The sequence below is a fragment of the Crinia signifera genome, chromosome 8 (assembly GCF_055691185.1).
Source record: "Crinia signifera chromosome 8, ASM5569118v1, whole genome shotgun sequence".
NCBI lineage: Eukaryota > Metazoa > Chordata > Amphibia > Anura > Myobatrachidae > Crinia > Crinia signifera.
The window spans coordinates 57,345,663-57,364,328 of NC_139224.1; the positions used below are offsets into that span (position 1 = coordinate 57,345,663).

The 18,666-nt window shown below is 44.4% G+C and overlaps 2 protein-coding genes across 5 annotated transcripts in view; one reads left to right on the forward strand and one right to left on the reverse strand.

The window, feature by feature from the left end:
• MICALL1 (MICAL like 1) overlaps positions 1-9,274 on the forward strand; it is a 38,339-nt gene extending 29,065 nt beyond the window's left edge. Inside the window, exons 14-16 of the mRNA XM_083156459.1 lie at positions 1,515-1,629; positions 2,828-2,874; positions 5,688-9,274. Coding sequence (XP_083012585.1) covers positions 1,515-1,629; positions 2,828-2,874; positions 5,688-5,830 — 305 coding nt within the window. The 3' untranslated portion in view covers positions 5,831-9,274. The remainder of the gene's footprint in view (positions 1-1,514; positions 1,630-2,827; positions 2,875-5,687) is intronic.
• Positions 9,275-10,687: 1,413 nt separating this feature from the next.
• C8H22orf23 (chromosome 8 C22orf23 homolog) overlaps positions 10,688-18,666 on the reverse strand; it is a 32,984-nt gene continuing 25,005 nt past the window's right edge. For all 4 annotated transcript variants that reach the window (XM_083156460.1, XM_083156461.1, XM_083156462.1 and 1 more), the window contains 3 exons: positions 15,170-15,298; positions 14,990-15,090; positions 10,688-13,588 (listed from right to left, as the gene is read on the reverse strand). In XM_083156460.1, the coding sequence (XP_083012586.1) occupies positions 13,493-13,588; positions 14,990-15,090; positions 15,170-15,298 (326 nt within the window). In that variant the 3' untranslated portion in view covers positions 10,688-13,492. The remainder of the gene's footprint in view (positions 13,589-14,989; positions 15,091-15,169; positions 15,299-18,666) is intronic.

Sequence of the window (18,666 nt, forward strand, 5' to 3'; positions counted from 1 at the left end):
CTAGACATTGGGTAAATTTACTAAGATGGGAGTTCTATTGAAGATGGGATGTTGCCCATAGCAACCAATCAGGTTCAATCTATTATCTTCTAGAAGGGGGTTTGTGTCATAGTGTCGACTGCATGAAGATCGACATGCATTAGCTCAACCACTGAAGGACGACAGTTTTGTCCCGAATGTACCACGTCCCCTTGCTTGGCTCGCTGTCCTCGGCACACTTGTTTATTCTCCCACCACGCCCTAGTGGATGGTAGGGTATGAAATACCACCTGTCGGCACAAAAACAAAAAAGACTGAAACACTCATGTCGACCTTTTGACTGTTGTCCTAATGCTTGTGTTGACTTTAGCCATGTCGGCCTATTTCAGGTTTCAACCTTGGCCCTGTTGACCTTCATAGAGTCGGCCTAATGACCATTTTCCCTAGAAGGTGCTAAATAAATAAGAAGTAAAATCTTATTGGTTGCTATGGGCAACATCCCATCTCTATTAGGAGCAAATGTACTAAGATTGGAGTTCTAAGTGTCTCTATACATTCTTTTGTGACTGCTTTATGGGGATAACTGAGTTGTCCAGGTTTATTCATATGTGTACTGCTTCTAAATAGGTTTATTTATATTTGGGGTTTTCTAAAGTTTATTATTGTCAGTGTGCTTAGATTTCTGAGCATCCAGTACTGCTTGCGTGAGTAAAAGGAAATGTTTTCCATCTGGCACTTTATCTGTACGATTTACTCACAGCATTGTCAGGTTTGAGAGTACCCTTGTTTCATACGGCAAGAACACCTATACAGGACATCGCTATTATTGCACAGCATCCCTAGTACCGGCAGTGCTTAATGTTGCATATAGAGCTGTTTGTTATGGGGCAAACACTGGGACACAGGCTCAGATAACAGCCTATCCGGCTGAAGCCTGAAACACAAATGAATTTTATTTCAGGGTTCAGACCAATAAATGAAATACTATGCAGTTATATGTAGTCTATAGGTTCTAGTGTCTGACGTCAGCTGCTAATGCCCCATTTGGGCACTGCAGTAATTGGCTGCTGAGTATTTTGGAGCTTGTTACATGGGGCAGTCTTGCAGTCCCCATAGAAAGCTATGGGGACTGCTGATGCAGTTGTTAAGAGAGGGAAAGCTGCCGATTTCTCCATCTTAAATAAGCTGTGTACACACAGAGCAATATGATCGCTGACAATATTGCTCAGCAATCATATTGCTCAGTGTCCCGTTTTTATCAGCGACCAGAGACGGTCGCTGATGAAAATGTCACACTGCCGGGAGAAGAGGCAGAGGGAAGTCACTGGTCGGAGGAGCATGCTCCTCCAACCAGCGACCATTAGGGGGCTGAAAAGGGGAGCGCGCACCCAGTGATTTATCGCTGGGACACACTCCAATCGCTGGCAATATGGTCGCTCAGCGACCATATTGCCAGCGATTTATGCCCGTGTGTACACAGCTATAGATCTGATACTTACGTTCTTAGGCAACTGACTCTCTTGTTTATTCTACAGAGAAAGACTGGCTGGACGAAGACAAGGAGCGAGAGCAGGTACTAATGCAAGAGCTGGTGACTCTCATTGAGCAGAGAAATGCTATTGTCAAGTGCCTGGATGAAGATAGGCAAAGGTATAAAACGATACTTTATGTTGCTTTCATGTTCTACAATTACTAGGCCTAGAAGCAGTAGCTTGTGCGATTATTTCATTTATTTTGATTTTTGTGTTTAGGTTCCATGTGCACATTGAACATACTGTAATTCATTTGGGGGTTCTTTGCTGCATTTCATTTGCTCTACATATAAATTATGATAACATTTCCTCCCAACTATTACTTCCTTCCTCTAGGACAGTGGTTCCCAATCTCAGTCCTCATGTACCCCCAACAATGCACGTTTACCCAGCAGGTGCACAGGTGTACACATTACTCCCTGACACACATTTAAAGATCCATAATTGGGGCTATTTATTTCACTTGTGATTCTGTGAGGAGACCTGGAAAACATGCACTTGAGTAGGACTGAGGTTGGGAACCGCTGCTCTAGGACCACATACAGATGGGGGCCGAGCTCTTCTTTGCTGGCGAATCGCCAGAACATCACCGCTGGCGATCCGCCAGCAGCCTGGCTCGCCATCTGACTGCGTCAAGCGCGTCTCACTTTCCGTCGGCGGGGCGACGGAAACCCTGTCCGTCTCTGCTTCAGGGAGACGGACAAACCTATCCTCACTTTGTTTCACTATATATTTCTTTCAGTCTTGTGTTGCCCTGGGGTCACTCGGCTGCATCGTTTTGGGGTGCCCTGTGCCCTAGATTTGTACCCCCCCAAAATGTTAGGGACTTGCCCGACTAATGAGGTCACCTGGACGCGGTGGGCAAGCCGTTACTTATGGCAATAAATAAGCGAAGAACCTCGCTAAAAATGCAAAATTTTATTGCAATATTCATTAAATTGGGAGTTTGATTTGTGCACCGGCAACTTTGACTTTGTATGCAGTTCTACTGAAAGGTCTCCGCAGGGTCGCACCTCTCAATTGGTGTGCACCCCAGGACCCCACCCCTGTATAGCATGTGCCTATGCATCCATTTCCATAGGAAAGCGTGGAACGTGTGCATTTTAATTCTAAAATGTTAAATGTTTAGCTCCCCCATAATTTCACCATTGGGTACAATGTCAGCAGCACTGAGAAGAAGAGGGAATGTGTCTTCCCCCACCTCCTGCCTCTCGCTGATGCTGGCAGTGATCTGTGTGCTTCTCCATACATCTTTTATATTCATACTTCGATACCAGATACATCCATTCACTCATCATTTGTTGATTTTTCTGCAGGGAGGAGGAAGAAGACAAGTTAATAGAAGCAATGATCCAAAAGAAAGGTAAAGGGACTGATATCCATATGTATGCCTGTGTATGAGAATGAGAAATCCTTTAGAGTAAACTACATTTTTTTTTAATGGAATTTAAGCATTTATGGGTGCAGGATTGCAGATTTGCAGCAGCACGGATGGTATAATGGTTAGCATTACTGCCTCACAGTGCCGAAGTCATGGGTTTGATTCCCACCATGGCTCTAACTGTGCGGAGTTTGTATATTCTCCCCGTGCTTGCGTGGGTTTCCACCGGGTACTCCGGCTTCCTCCCACAATCTAAAAATATACTGGTAGGTTAATTGGCTCCCCAAAAATTAACCCTAGAGTCAATGGGGCTAATTCAGCACCGTTTTCTCCAGGTGATCACATCCATCGATGGATGTTCGCAAGTTGATTGACAGCCGAGGGGAATTGTAGACGGTACCCAAGTTTTTTCTCAGAGTGCCACGTAAAAACGCAGACATGCCCAGAGTCCAGATGAATAAAATAATAATAATCCATGAGAGGGCAAAAAGTAGTTACTCCTGGAACTGTGTTGTATTGGGGAATATAGAATGTAGTTGACCTTGAGCGGTTAATATGTGAACAGCCAGTGAAACCTGTTTGTCCACAATTAAATGAATCACCGGACAGTCTGATTGGCTCGTCACATATTGACCCCTTCCAGCATTTAACCCCTGTATTTCTTTTAGGGTCCAGTTTTCTCTTGGGATAGTTGTTTTTACTTCAGGGTAGAAGAAAGTAAATTCCGTTTGGAGTTATACAGATCTGGAATGGTAAACTAGGGATCTGAGGGAGTTCTGGGATAACAAAGCGTAAAGAAAAATAGTGTTCAGTTTATGGATGTGTTTTGTTTTTATGTTCTTATTGGTTATGTGAATTGTTTTTGTAGTATTGGGTAGTCTTGTGGTACCTGTTCAAAGGGGTCATAGGGTCGACTAAATGAAGGTCAACAGGGCTTAGGTTGACACCTGAAATAGGTTGACGGGACTAATGTCATCAGGGTCGGAAGGTCGACACAAGCATTAAGTTGACAGTCAAAATGTCGACATGAGTTTTTCTCATTTTTGTTCTGAATGTCGCCATATTCAACATGGACACATCTAAGTATGCTGCGTCCCCTAGCATGGCTCGCTGCTTCGGGCACACTGTTATAGTCTCCCACTATCCGTAGTGGATGGTAGGGAATACCACCTGTCGGCTGAAAAGAAAAGCGAAAAAACTCATGTCGACCTTTTGACTGTTAACCTTCCGACCCTGTTGACTATTTCAACCTAAGCTCTGTCGCCTTTTATTGGTTAACTTAAGCCCTGTCGACCTTCATAGGGTTGACCTAGTGACCTTATCCCTGTTCATGGAGGTGCCAGGTGATATATACTATTCTTACTCTGGCAGCTGTAGGAATATTGGCATTTGTATGGTTCTAGCAGCCAGCATGTGAAAGCAGGCAATGGCTTCAATAACTTTCTGGGACCTGTAGTTCCTCAGCTATACTGAATCATTTTCAGATGTGATACTATTATCTGCGCTCCTATGGATAACGAGATATGCTCTAGTGCTGGGGTAGCCAACTGGAGTCCTCGAGAGCTACCAACTGTTAATGTTTTCCAGATCTCCTCACAGAATCACAAGTGAAGTAATTAGCTCCACCTGTGGCTTTTAAAATGTGTCAGTGAGTAATGAGTGCACCTGTGTAGCAGCTGGGTTGTCTGAAGAATGTGAACTGTTGGTAGCTCTCGAAGGACTGGAGTTGGCTACCACTGCTCTAGTGCTAGTCAGCAAAGGTCTAGACCAGTGGTTCCCAACACTGGTCCTCAAGTACCCCCAACAGTGCACGTTTTCCAGGTCACCCGGCAGGTGCACTCATTATTCAGACACATTTTAAAAGTTCCACTGGTGGAGCTAATAATGTCACTTGTGATTCTGTGTGGAGACCTGGAAAACATGCACTGTTGGGGGTACTTGTGGGCCAGAGTTGGGAACCACTGGTCTAGACTGATTTAGAGATCACTGGGTGCATGTAGGGAGTATTGCTCTGTGCTAAACCGGCTTGGACAGGTTGTACATGGTGACCCCACACTGCAGGTGTCTGTTATAGCGTGACTAGGTTGGGATAGCATAGTGCTGGCAGCCACTTGCTCAGCGGGACCCATAGTTGTATTTACAATGGGGGCTCCACGCTGAACACCCTGCGCTCCGAGTACACCTATCTAATGCCAGCAAGCAGGTCCCCCCTGCTCTATCTTCAGTGACCTCTTTGGATAGATGACCCCGTGCTATCTTGTGCGCATACAGCATCTTCCTGGATAACACTGGGAAGATGTACCACAGAGGAGGGTGAAAATAGAAGGCTTTTAAGCAGATATGTCATTTTGTTAAGCATTTCTGTTCATTTCAAATAGGGCTCTCTTTACACAAACGTGGTTTCGTTTCCCAAGCTGGATTCAGCTCTGACCATCAGCAGAAGGGGTTGTGCTGCTCTTTCACAGAATGGCATTTATAGTCCATATGGCTCTCCTCACAAATAACCTGCATTAAATCAATGATAGAGAATCCATTCAGAGAGATGCCAGGGCTGTGGCTTCAGGCTATATTCCAGCTAAAAATGCACTGGGGATGGGTCAAGTCTTTCTTTTATCTGCCATCGCAGCCTGTGTTTGGAATGGCTCTTCAATCCTTTGTTGGTACTTTGGTGTGGTTTGTGTCCTACTTCCTTATTAGAGCTCGCAGTCTTTTATTTCACTTTTTCCTATAGAACTACACTCCCCTTTTGTAGCAGTCTTCACACGTTGTACTCATCTCCTTTCTTATGTCTTCAGATTTCCACACAGATCCTCGTAAGAAGAAGAAAGGAAAATTCAAGCACATGAAAGTTCTCAAGCTCCTTTCTCCAAAACAAGATGCAAAAACCAAGAGCCCAAAGGACAAAAATAAAGAGCAAGTGGATGGGGCTAAGCGGTAGATCTGGTCAGAAGTGTGGATGGATGACCCGCCCCCTTGTGTCACCTGTTCCTGTCCAGAAAGGACTATACTGACCATCTCCTAATGCACAGTACACAATAGGACTTGCTGCAAGCCTGGATAGTGGCACCCCATAAAGGTTTATCAGACTAACTTTGCATCCTGACCAATAAGTGGTATTTTTTCAGATCTACTGAGGGGATTTGCTAACTCAATGGCTGTTTCTCAAAAAAAGAGCTTATGCACTCGGTATATTTAACCACAATTTATTAAGCTGGACCTGAAGGGTAGCGATTCGGCACCGCATAATAATCTGGTGTTACCCAAGGGCCCCCTGTGCTCTACAGACACTCCTTGGTTCTTAATCCGTCTGCCCAAGAGATAATTAACACTGCTTAGTTAATGTTTTTTTTTTCCTTTTTTCTTAAACATTGAGATGGTCAAATATGTTCTATATTTGCAGGAACGTATTCAAGTAGTCTGAGTTCCCTGCTTATTCTAAATGCAGAAGTCACATCTAATTGTTTTATTTATATAGAAACTTTAATTTATGACTCCCAGTCGTCAACTCATCTGGTTCGAAAAAAATACTCTCTTCACCAAGTTGGATACTTTAGATTAGGGGCGAGCAAAAAGCAGCTCTCCAGCTGTTGTAAAACTAAATCCCAGCATGCCCTGCCACAGTTTTGCTATTTGGCCATGCTACAACTGTTGCAGGTCATGCTGGGATGTGTAGTTCTAAGACAGCTGGAGGGCAGCCTATTGCCCACACTTGCGGTAGATCCTGCAGCCGGCACAAATTGCTTTTAAAACAGAATCTTTTGCTGCTTATGCTGGTCATAAATGATAAAATGATCAGCAGATTGCCCAGATAATTGTACTGTGCATGCGTGCAACCGCTTTGACAATATTGATCTGTTGGACAGACACGTTGAATTATCCAGGTTGTCAGTCCAATGTGATCTTTTTAAAGTTACAAGTCTGCTACATCAGGCAATGTATGTACCGCTGCAGCCGATAAAAGGACTCATACCCTGTTATTTCCCTGTACAGTAACTCTGCTATGCAATGTCTCCTCTCCAGGGAAGGAACCCAAATATCGTGTAGCCAAATGCTGTGTTCTATATCTTACCATGTATGCCCATGATATCTGCTGGGTTTCAGGCTCAGTCGGTCTGTACGAAGTATTGTTTATCATCTTTTAAGGAGAGTCTACTAATTCCTTTTTAGCAGAGAACATAGATGTAGATCAACATTCCTTCATTACCTTACAACCTTATCAGATATAATTTATGAGTCATTTTTTTTAACTCTAGCACTGCCGGTGCATGGCCAAAATTCAGAAAAAAATAATTTTAGCATTCCCTAATAGCAAAACTGTGGCAAGGCATGATGGGACTTGTAGTTTTACAACATCTGGAGGGCCATAGTTTGGACATGCCTGATCTAATATTTAATATTCTAGTGTTTTAATATGTCAATTTGTCAGCGTGCAGGGTTTGTTGTCACCAGTTGTTTAACACCATGCAGGTGGCAGCCTGTTCCGGAGTGACTGTATGTTGTATGGAAGAAACTATTGGGACCTTCCATACAACATAGATCCCTCCCATTTTTTTTTAATTCCTGCATTGTCACATGGTGTTACAGTCTATGGGGGGTATTCAGTCTGGATTTCAACTGTTGGAACGTCCCAAAAGTCAGAATCCCAGGCTGTTTTTCGTTTGATCCGACAGTAACTCAACAGTCGGAAATCAATTTTTCTGACTGTCGAGTGTCAAAGTCCGTTGATCGTCAGAAACCGGCTGTGAATTCGACAATCTGCGTCGGTTTCCGAACAAAACAGATCTGATGTTAAAAAAGTCGGACCTAACACCCTTCAATGCTGTCGTTAACGGCAGCATTGAATAGGTGAGTGCAGCGATTTCCCCTGTTGGGAAATATTGGCACAGATTGTGTGTGGTTTTACATGTCTATATTGAGATTTTTGTATTCTTAACTAAAGCTGTGCCTGAACAAAACATGCGGATTACTCTCTAGCAAAGGCTGCCTATGGGGAACACTTTATCGCTGTTTATTTATAGGTTATAGAGCCAAATGAATAAAGACTGCCCTCTAATGATGTGTGGCAGATCTGCACAAAGATGGTGTCACTGTGAAAGCAAAGCTATTGGCTAAACATTAACTTTTGCTCTGTGAGCACGCCTTCTTTAGCCACTAGGATTTATACTACTCCTGTTTTGATGATAAAGGGGTTAACCCCTTCAGTGGTTATCCCTAAAATTTTCCGGGCTATGATTCAAGGCCCAGACTGGCAACCCCTACAATTCTCGGGATTATCGCTGCTTAGCGACGGGCAGCGCCACTGAGCTGATCGCTGAACTCCATTAGCTTCAGCGCTGCCTGGCTCCGGCTGCTCAGCCACACCTCCCCCCCCACCCCCCGGCTGTTGTGTGACAGTCTGCGACGTGACTGTAACGTCACGCCGGGGGCAGGGCCGAGCATCAGCTGCCATAGTGCTCAGCGGCACTGCCTGGCCCCGGGAGACAGACTGGTGGAGGGTTTTTAAGGAGCGTTCCCCTAAAAAACTTGCCTAGTGGGGAACACTAACTAAAATAAAAAATAATAAAAAACATCACTGAAGGGGTTATTGACCATTTAAACATAAACATTAACCATTTGAGTGTCAACATCTCTGTGAGATGTGCAAAATATCCATGAAAAATGCCAGCGTCGCTCACATTTGTTATATAAATTCAAATTAGAAATGTGTAAAACAAATAAAAACGATTTTATATATATATATATATCCTATATAAGGTAAACATTACAGGTCATTATGATGAATAAAATGTTTGCGTGGCAATTTTCTTACCTATTTTGACAAATTCACTTGGCACTCAAAGGGTTAAACCTAAAATAACATCTGACTCATCCGTATATTGCATTTCTCAGAAAACAGACCAGGTTTAACAAGGACCATTGCTTGACTATTAAATATGTTTTAAGAATTGCAAATGCACCTTTTTAATAAGAGGAAACTGGTACCTCGATACTTTGACTACGTAGTGCCAAACTTATGTAGTATGTTCTAAACTAATATTAACTTGTCCTGGATGGTAAAGGTTATCTGTGCCAGTGCTATTGGCCTGCTCTGACTTCTTGTCTGCAATGCCGGCTTTTGAAGTCACTTTGTAAGTGCAAATAATGCTTGATATGATAAACAATCATCTCTACTGTCACAGACGGTGTCCAATGGCGATCCCCACCTCTCACCACCTCGGGTTACACACCCAGCCTGGCACGTATCACTGTTACACTGTTCTTGCTTTGTAGTGCCTGTCTGTGTTTATTTTTTTATAATAATTAAATTATTGCACTGTTTATAACTGTTTGGAAAAAAGCCTTCTGTATCAGAATACAATAAAGGCGCAATATAATAATTGTACTAATTGCGTTATTACCTAGGCTGATGGAAAGTGATTAAATAAAAACATCCACATTTATAATGATGTCATTAAACGGTGAGATAACAGTCCAAAGGTAAGAGGGGTGTACATAGGAACAAAGTAACTGTTAAGCTGTGTACACACGGGGGCGATAGTGGCTGAAATCGATGGAAATATGGTCGCTGGTGACCATATTGCCAGTGATGGGAGTGTGCCCCGGCGATAAATCGCCGGGTGCGCGCTCCTGGTTTCAGCCCAGCTGATTACCTCTAAGGCACCGCCGGCAGAGGTTCCCTTTCATCAGCGACCATCTCTGGTCGCTGATTAAAAGGAGAAACTGAGCAATATATTGCTGAGCAATATATCTCCCCCGTGTGTACGGGGCTTTACAAATCATTAAGCACATTTATGGTAATTGTTTGTTAGCTCTTTGTGAGATGATTCCTAATATAATGGCACGGGCTGGTAGCCAATTACCCGCACATAATTGTGTTGCAGGGGTAGCCCTAATGCCAACACTTATTGGGGCTATGCGTGCCTCAGGGAAGTGAAGCATAGTCCACGATAATCGGCCACTGGACTGATCCCTGATTCCATGTGTTTTTCGTACTTTTGGGGGTCTAAATTTTGGCCTGTAAAAAACGGCCTTTAATTGAATACAGTGATAAAGACCATGTTTTTAATGGCTGAAAATGTTTGTGCCGAATTGATGACCACCCTTATGAGTCAATCAACAACCCCCCCCCCCCCCCTCCTCCTGTGCTTTTTCTGTGGTGCCGTATAGTTTCACACAAAACCTGGAATTTCTCTGGTTAAATGAGGTCCATAATCTGCACCTTCCTGCTCACTAGAGGTGGAACTACCATTGGTGCAGTGCACTGGCCCCTCAGGATTAAGGGACCCACTGTTGCCCCTGTAGGAGGGGGGCCCAAATTTTATTAAGGCGACTGGGTCCGCGGCCCACAAGTTCCGCTAATGCTACTCCCTTCTGTTACCAAATTACTAATGAATACTTTCCTTTTTCTTTGTGATCTGTAATTATTTCTTCTGAGATAGGGTAAACCTGGCATTTTGGAGGGACAGCAATACTTCCAGGGTTATTCCTGATACTATACTTATTGAGTGTGAGTTTGCATTTTTACTATGTGCATTCTTAACACAGACCCCACGTAATCACAAATACAAATACCAAAGCACTGATTAGGTCAGTGATGGCTAACCTTGACACTCCAGTTGTTTTTGAACTACACATCCCAGCATGCCCTGCTACAGTTTTGCTATTTGGCCATGCCAAAACTGATACAGGGTATGCTGGGATGTGTATTTCAACAACAGCTGGCGTGTCAAGGTTAGCCATCACTGGTTTAAGTTGAATACTGAGGTATCTCAGTAATAAAATACAACTGACATCATTATTTATGGACTGTTTATTAGAGATGAAATATTGTAAGCAAAAATAATTCCATAAAATCAGTGTCTCTATGACTTTAGAGCTAATGTGCACATGATGGACTTAATGCAGACTTGGCTATAGGTCTGCTGTCATTATTCCTGTATATATTGTCCCAAATGCAGGGTTTTATGCCTTGGTACACCTGGAACTATGGCCATACAACTGGAACAAATGTGGCCAATTCTGCTACTGTAGCTCACAACTACGCAGCCACCCGCCCCACCCACACTGGTATGTAATCATCAGGTCAATACTTTCTAGGTCGACATGAAAAAGATCAACATGGAAAATGGTCAACATGAGTTTTTCGCGATTTTTTTTTTTTAATTTGGTATTTTTTATTGTTTTATAGTAAACAACGGGGAAAAAAAACATAAACAAAGGAAAAGTAAAGAAAAGGGTAAACATATACATAATATATCACTATTCGAGTATATAATGGACTCCTTTTATCAGGATTTAGTAGAGCTCACCACCCGAAGGCGCCATTTGGTCTTAACGAGGAGTATACAGTGAGTTAGTATTCATACATTTGAGTACACATATCCCACCAATATAGTTTAAGTGGAATAATACCCCTTTTACACCGCCATAAAAACTCGGGTTTTTTCCCTTGTTGGACCTAGGTCAGCAGCGGTATAAAAGGGGGTTAACCCTTGTCCCTATTCACGGGACTTCTACCCAGGGCAGAACATGGGCAGGACCTGGGTAGAGGGCAGTGCAAACGGGCTCCTGTTTATATCAATGGGGATAGCCCAACCTCCAGACCGCAGCACTCGCAGGTTGGATGGGGGGGGGGGGGGGGGGGGGCGGCGGCGGCACACACACACAGCCTCTGCAGACAGCAGTGGAGACAGGGAGGAGGTGAATGGATGCCTGTGTGCGGGTGAGGAGGTGAATGGATCCCTAAAACATCTTACCCCTACTCCGCTAACTATACTACCTACCTAATGAAAACAACCCAGTAATGGAGGGTCTGCAGATTTAATCATGATATCAGTCATCCTACCCTTACATCCTCCCCCCAAATAAAGCATAACCGGGCACCTAGCTGACAGGGCCATTAAACTAACATCCCTTAGCTGAACGAAACCATACTTTCCCACAATGACCGTATATAGAGAAGCTTGCACATATAAAACTTTATAGAGAATGCACTGCACATAACACAAGGGAAACAAACAAACAAAAAAAACAGGATACATAAAATGTAGTGCAATTGAAAAAATAAGAAAATCCAAAACCCGGTATAAGAGGCATCTTAAACTACAATGTGATTTAAACAAAAAACGCAAGAAAACACAGCACTTGATCAAATTAAAATACCATGTGATAGTTAAATTATACCAGTAATATTTATTTAAAGAATGATGTTAAAACAATAATAAGATGTAATAAAATACATGAATAAAAACCTTTTATTGTAACCATGAATCATTGGCGTGGTGATTTGAGGCAGTCTCACATTGGTAAATAGTGCGGTAAGTCCCGTTCCTAGAATGACCGCTTGACCTTATAACATTCCCCTCAATTAGCAATGACACTTACACTCACTGGCCCTTATTCTGGTTCACTCGCAAAGGCAAATTCCTTCTCAAATGGACAAATCCATGTGCTCTGCAGGTGGGGCAGATGTAACTTGTGCAGAATCTCATCAAGTAGCCCGAATCAGTGAGTAATGCTGCGTCCCTGACACCTTCCCTCGATGATGTGCGTGCGTCAGAGCGGCGGACGCCATTAAGGATGGGATAGAGGGATATTCAGAGCAGGAGAGCACAGACGCTGCATCCTACTCTATTAGTTCCGTAGCCGCACCCTCCGATTTTATTTTTTAAACTGACTTGTTCATACTTTACCATCCGAGTGGGTATAAAAGGGAGGGAGACTTAGGGGGATATTCAATCCCCGGCGATCATCTCCCGTCGGGGAGATGCTAGCCGGGCCCTATTCAATGCTGTCTTCCCCGACAGCATTGAGCAGGGTTTCTCGGGAGAACGAGCCCGACAGCACTAGCTGTCGGGCTTGTTCTGCCGAGAACGGCCGGGAAGTGACGAACTGCCGGCTGCAGCTCGCCACTTCGATGCCACGCCCCCTTTTCGCTCCCTGGCAGGCCGGACATTGAATCCCATCTGCATGTTCTCGGTCGAGCTGACCGAGAACGTGACCCTCAGATTGAATATCCCCCTTTATACGCTGTCTATGTCTACCTGTGTGGACAGACAGCTGGAAAAAAACATGTTGACCCTTTTACCATGTGGATCTTTTCAATGTTGACCTGTTGCTTGTGTTGACATTTTGACCATGTCGACATTTTTCATGTGTTGACCTAATAACTGTCGACTGTACACCTAAATAATGTCGACAGACCCATACACCCCCCTGATATTTGCCTACATGAAGGCTGCAAACCCACAATTGTCCAACTGTGTATCAGGCCCAGAAAGTTTAGACATACATGTAATAAATAACAATAATTTTATTATTCACAGTTAAGTGACTAAAAAACAAGAGAAAACCCATTTGTCTCCGCTTGGGAGCGGAGTATTTCATTCCTTGGTCTAGTTCCACAGTTTGTAAGAAGGTTTTAGAATGTACCTTATGTGATCACAGTATTACTACAGTGGGGAATCCGGCATGACAGGAGGAGAGATCCGATCAGCCCCGCATCACCATTCCTAAGCTTGATCACACTCTGTAGATAGGGGTGAGGGGCAGTACATTTCTGTTCTGTTTAATGAGCGTTGCTATCTTTCATCATGAGAGGTTATGGGATAGGCTCTGCTTTGTTTCCAGACGTTTGAAGCGCTTCCCTAAGCTCTGAGCTTCTCTGCTTATCGATGATTTCCATCTCTCTCCTCTTCTGTAAGTGACAGATAAGCCATGATGAGACTGATATGTAATGGAGGTTTAGCAATACTTATGGGGCCTATACAAGGGTGACACTACTGAGCGATCTGAGCAATGTAGATCGCTCCGGAAGATCGCTCAGCACACAGAGATGCACAGTGCGGTGTGCTGAGAGTTCTGTCAGGCCCAGTGTTCTCTGGTGAGAACATTTGCCCTGACCAGCAATCTCACTAGATTTATCCAGCATGGAAGTTATCAAGGGATACGGTCATGGGTTTAGGTCGATAGGTCATTAGGTCGACAGTGTCTAGGTCAACAGTCAAAAGGTCGACATGGGGTTCTTCACTGTTTTTGAGCTGACATGTGCCAACAGGCAGTATTTCATGCCCTACCATCCACTAGGGCATGGTGGGAGAATAAAATAGTGTGCCCAAAGCATTGCGAGCAAAGCGAACCATGCAAGGGGATGCGGTGCACTAGATACTGTGTCCATGTCGACTGTGTTGACATTCGGGAGGAAAAACCCCATGTTGACCTTTTGACTGTCGACCTAATGCTTGTGTCGACCTATTGACCTGTCGACCTAAACCCATGTCGAGCTAGACCCATGTCAACCTTGTCCCATGTCGACCTAATGCTTGTGGACCAACATACTGCAGACCAAACGATCCCAACCCGTTATTAATCACTGGGGGATAGCAATGCGCATTGCTATCGCCCCTGCACACAGAGTGATGTAGGGGCATTTTCTAAGTGATCTAGTGAGAGCACTTAGAAAATGCCCTGATATCGCCTCCAATGTATCTCCCATTATTTATACCACACCTCTTAATACGGATTCGGTATGAAATCCCGACTGTCAAAATCCCGAATGGGTCATAATACGACAAGGACAAAATCCCAACAAGGTCAAAATACCAACATATAGAATGTACAGGTGAAACAGTCAACATGACTTTCGGTCGACAGGTCGCCATGTTTTTTTTTACCCGAATGTCAACACAGTCGACATGGACACAGTTGGAAGTGAACCGCAGCCCCTTGCATCGCTCGCAGTGCCTCGCTGCGCTCGGTACACTATTTTATTCTCCCACCACGCCCTAGTGGATGGTAGGGCATGAAATACCGCCTGTCGGCACATGTCGGGTCAAAAAACTGTGAAAAAAACCATGTTGACCTGTCGACCCAAAGTCATGTTGACTGTTTCACCTGTACATTCTATATGTCGTATTTTGACCTTGTCGGTATTTTAAATGTCAGGATTCTGTCCTTGTCTGTATTTTAAATGTCAGTATTTTGACCGTCGAGATTTTGACCTTCGGGATTTTGACTGCATCCCCTTAATACCTATCCATTGTTTATCACCTGGATCAGAGTGTTATCACAAGACTTCATACTATAAATGAGATGTTACCTGTGATATCTCAGTATTGATAATGTTGTGATACTGTTTTCCTTGCCCGAGTGCTTCCATTTCCTCTAGGAAATCCCATCTCTCCTGTATTTCTGCTACCACTGGAGGAACACACAGTCAGCACATTATAATCCCACAATTTATGCCCATCTCTTCCCCACTTCCCTGCCAAGTACTTACACTCATCAAATCTATCTCTCTCCTCCTGCTCCACGTCTTCTGTCTGTGGTGGTATTATACGTGGTTCCGGCTTTTCCTTCCCCGTGGCCATAATGTTCTGTAATCTGATCTTCTCTTTGTTCAGGTCTCCTATAAGGAAAGGGGTCTCTCACAGTTATAATACAATATTCTGCTATTATAACTGATTTTAAAAATAGTATAGAATTGGTTTACAAATGCAGAATAAAAGTTGCTTATGGCAACCGCTATTAACCCCTTCAAAACTGGACCCATTGTCATGTTTTTGCGCTGTAATGTTTAAATTTCTTAATTGAACTATCATTTATCATTTATTTGGGGTCATACAAGTTTCCTCTCCGTAACACTGAAATACTGTTGTACAAATACTAGAGAGACCAAATCGGTGTGAGATTACATTTTATTTTTATTAGAAACCCAGAAACCCGTCCTGAAATGTATGTCCAACTTTCCCACGTAAACAGGGGTATGGGTCACAGGGTCGATAGGAATTTGTTCAACCACTATTGGTCGACATGTACAATGTATAAGTATACCACCTCACGCGCCATGCTTCAGGGATTTGCACACTATTAGAATTTAACTCTATAGAGGCATACACACAGTTTGATTCTCACAGCTACTGATATCGGCAGCCAGAGGAACCTGGCGAGGTGCCGGCATCAGCAAGTGCATAAATCCTTGTAGATGGTGGGGGAGTGGGGGTTAGAGGGGGCCATGCTGCATTGTGCAGATGGTGGGGGTTAGAGGGGGCCATGCTGCATTTTGCAGATGGTGGGGGAGTGGGGGTTAGAGTGGGCCATGCTGCATTGTGCAGATGGTGGGGGTTAGAGGGGGCCATGCTGCACTGTGCAGATGGTGGGGTAGTGGGGGTTAGAGGAGGCCATGCTCCACTGTGCAGATGGTGGGGGAGTGGGGGTTAGAGGAGGCCATGCTGCATTGTGCAGATGGTGGGGGAGAGGGGGTTAGAGGGGGCCATGCTGCATTGTGCAGATGGTGGGGGTTAGAGGGGGCCATGCTGCACTGTGCAGATGGTGGGGTAGTGGGGTTTAGAGGAGGCCATGCTCCACTGTGCAGATGGTGGGGGAGTGGGGGTTAGAGGAGGCCATGCTGCATTGTGCAGATGGTGGGGGAGTGGGGGTTAGAGGGGGCCATGCTGCATTGTGCAGATGGTGGGGATTAGAGGGGGCCATGCTGCATTGTGCAGATGGTGGGGGTTAGAGGGGGCCATGCTGCATTGTGTAGATGGTGGGGGTTAGAGGGGGCCATGCTGCATTGTGCAGATGGTGGGGGTTAGAGGGGGCCATGCTGCATTGTGTAGATGGTGGGGGAGTGGGGGTTAGAGGGGGCCATGCTGCATTGTGCAGATGGTGGGGGTTAGAGGGGGCCATGCTGCATTGTGTAGATGGTGGGGGTTAGAGGGGGCCATGCTGCATTGTGTAGATGGTGGGGGTTAGAGGGGGCCATGCTGCATTGTGTAGATGATGGGGGAGTGGGGGTTAGAGGGGGCCATGCTGCATTGTGTAGATGGTGGGGGTTAGAGGGGGCTATGCTGCATTGTGCAGCATGGTCCTCATTAACGATTCACTCCATAGTAAAAATAAACTGTCTTACAATGTTCCCGCCCAATGTTCCCGCCCAAATGCCTAAAGACCAGTCCAGTGATAGTGCTTATAGTCCAGTCCAGTGATAGTGCTGTATAGTCCAGTCCAGTGATACTGCTACAAAAGTCCAGTCCAGTGGCACTGCCATTACAGTCCATTGGTATTGTTGCATAAGTCCAGAAATACTGCGGTTAAATTCCAGTGATACTGCTGTAGAGTCCAGTCCAGTGATACTGCTGCAAAAGTCCAAACCAGTGGCACTGCCATTAAAGTCCATTGGTGCTGCTGCATAAGCCCAGTAATACTGTTGTTAAAGCCAAGTGATACTGCTGTATAGTCCAGTCCAGGGATAGTGCTGCATAAGTCCAGTCCAGTGGCACTGCCGTTAAAGTCCATTGGTACTGCTGAATAAGTCCAGTAATACTGCCGTTAAAGTCCAGTGATTCTGCTGCAAAAGTCCATTGGTACTGCTGCATAAGTCCAGTTGCTTCCACAAAATGTGGAGATGATGTTCATCAAAATTAATTATCAATTCTTCAACGAAGACCAGCATTTGCCTCCAGAGACTAAAGAGGGACCTGTAATGGTGGATTCTAGCAGGGACAAATTGATAATCTGTGAGGATGAGGATGTACGTACTGAAGGTGGTGAGGAATCGGAGGATGAGGATGAAGACAACATCTTGCCTCTGTAGAGCCAGTTTGTAGAGGGAAAGATTATTTGCTTCTTTTTTTGTGGGAGCCCAAACAAACCAATCATAAAGACAGTGTGCATGTCCTATTTACACAACATAAGGGTAGGTGGGAGGTCCCAAGGACAATTCCATATTGCACCTCTTTTTTTTGGCATTATGTGCTCTTTGGGGCCTAGTTTTTCAAACTGCCATCCTGTCTGCTGCTGCAGTGCCACTCCCAGATGGGCCACGTGTTTGTGCCGCCCACTTGTGTTGCTTAGCATAGTTATCCAGCTACCTCAGTGCAACCTTTTGGCCTTAAAACAACATTGTGAGGTGTGAGGTATTCAGGATAGACTGGAAATGAGTGGAAATTAAAGTTATTGAAGTTAATAATAGGAGCAAAAAAACCCAAATTCTGCAATTTTAGTGATTTTTATGTTTTTTGAAAAAAAAAAATACAAAACATGGAAGGGTGGTGTTTTGGAACAGATCCAGATCCAAAACACGGCCAAAGATACAGACCTGAAAAAATAAAAGTGCGCAACTGCCTACTTAAAAGTGGGGTTAGGTTAGTTGGGATGCCTGGTGGCTGTATTCTGACTGCCAACCGTCGGTCATTTGTATGTATCCCCTGCTGTCATTACCATGAGAAAGTAATGTGGAAATGGTCACGCCAACATTTCGGTTTTCTATTTACCTGCAGCAAGACTCACTGCTTGGCACTGGACATGTAAATATTAATTAGAATGGGCACAGCCTAAAGTATATCCTGTAGAAGGTGGTTTCTATCCAGATCAGGGCAGGAAATTTGTTATGAGTGCAGAAGAGATATCAGGTGCAGATGCTGGTTTCAGTCAATCTGATCCAGTAAGGTCCTGCTGTTTTATTACCATTTAATACCTTAAGCTCTCTACAATGTATAATAGATCCAATATGCATACTTTTTATCATTTCAAGTATGGTCTACCAATCATGGGAAGGTAGAGGGAAAGCTAGGCAACACAGCCAGCTAAATGGTTTCAGAGCTCTTCCTCCTGTGGCCAGAAAACCCTGCTGGGGATCTTGGAGCTTGGATTAAGCTACTTACAATACTCGGACAGTGCTGGATTGCGGAGCAGTACCAGATACTCAAGATACATGGATAATGCTGGATTGCGGAGCAGTACCAGATACTCAGGATACATGGATAATGCTCGATT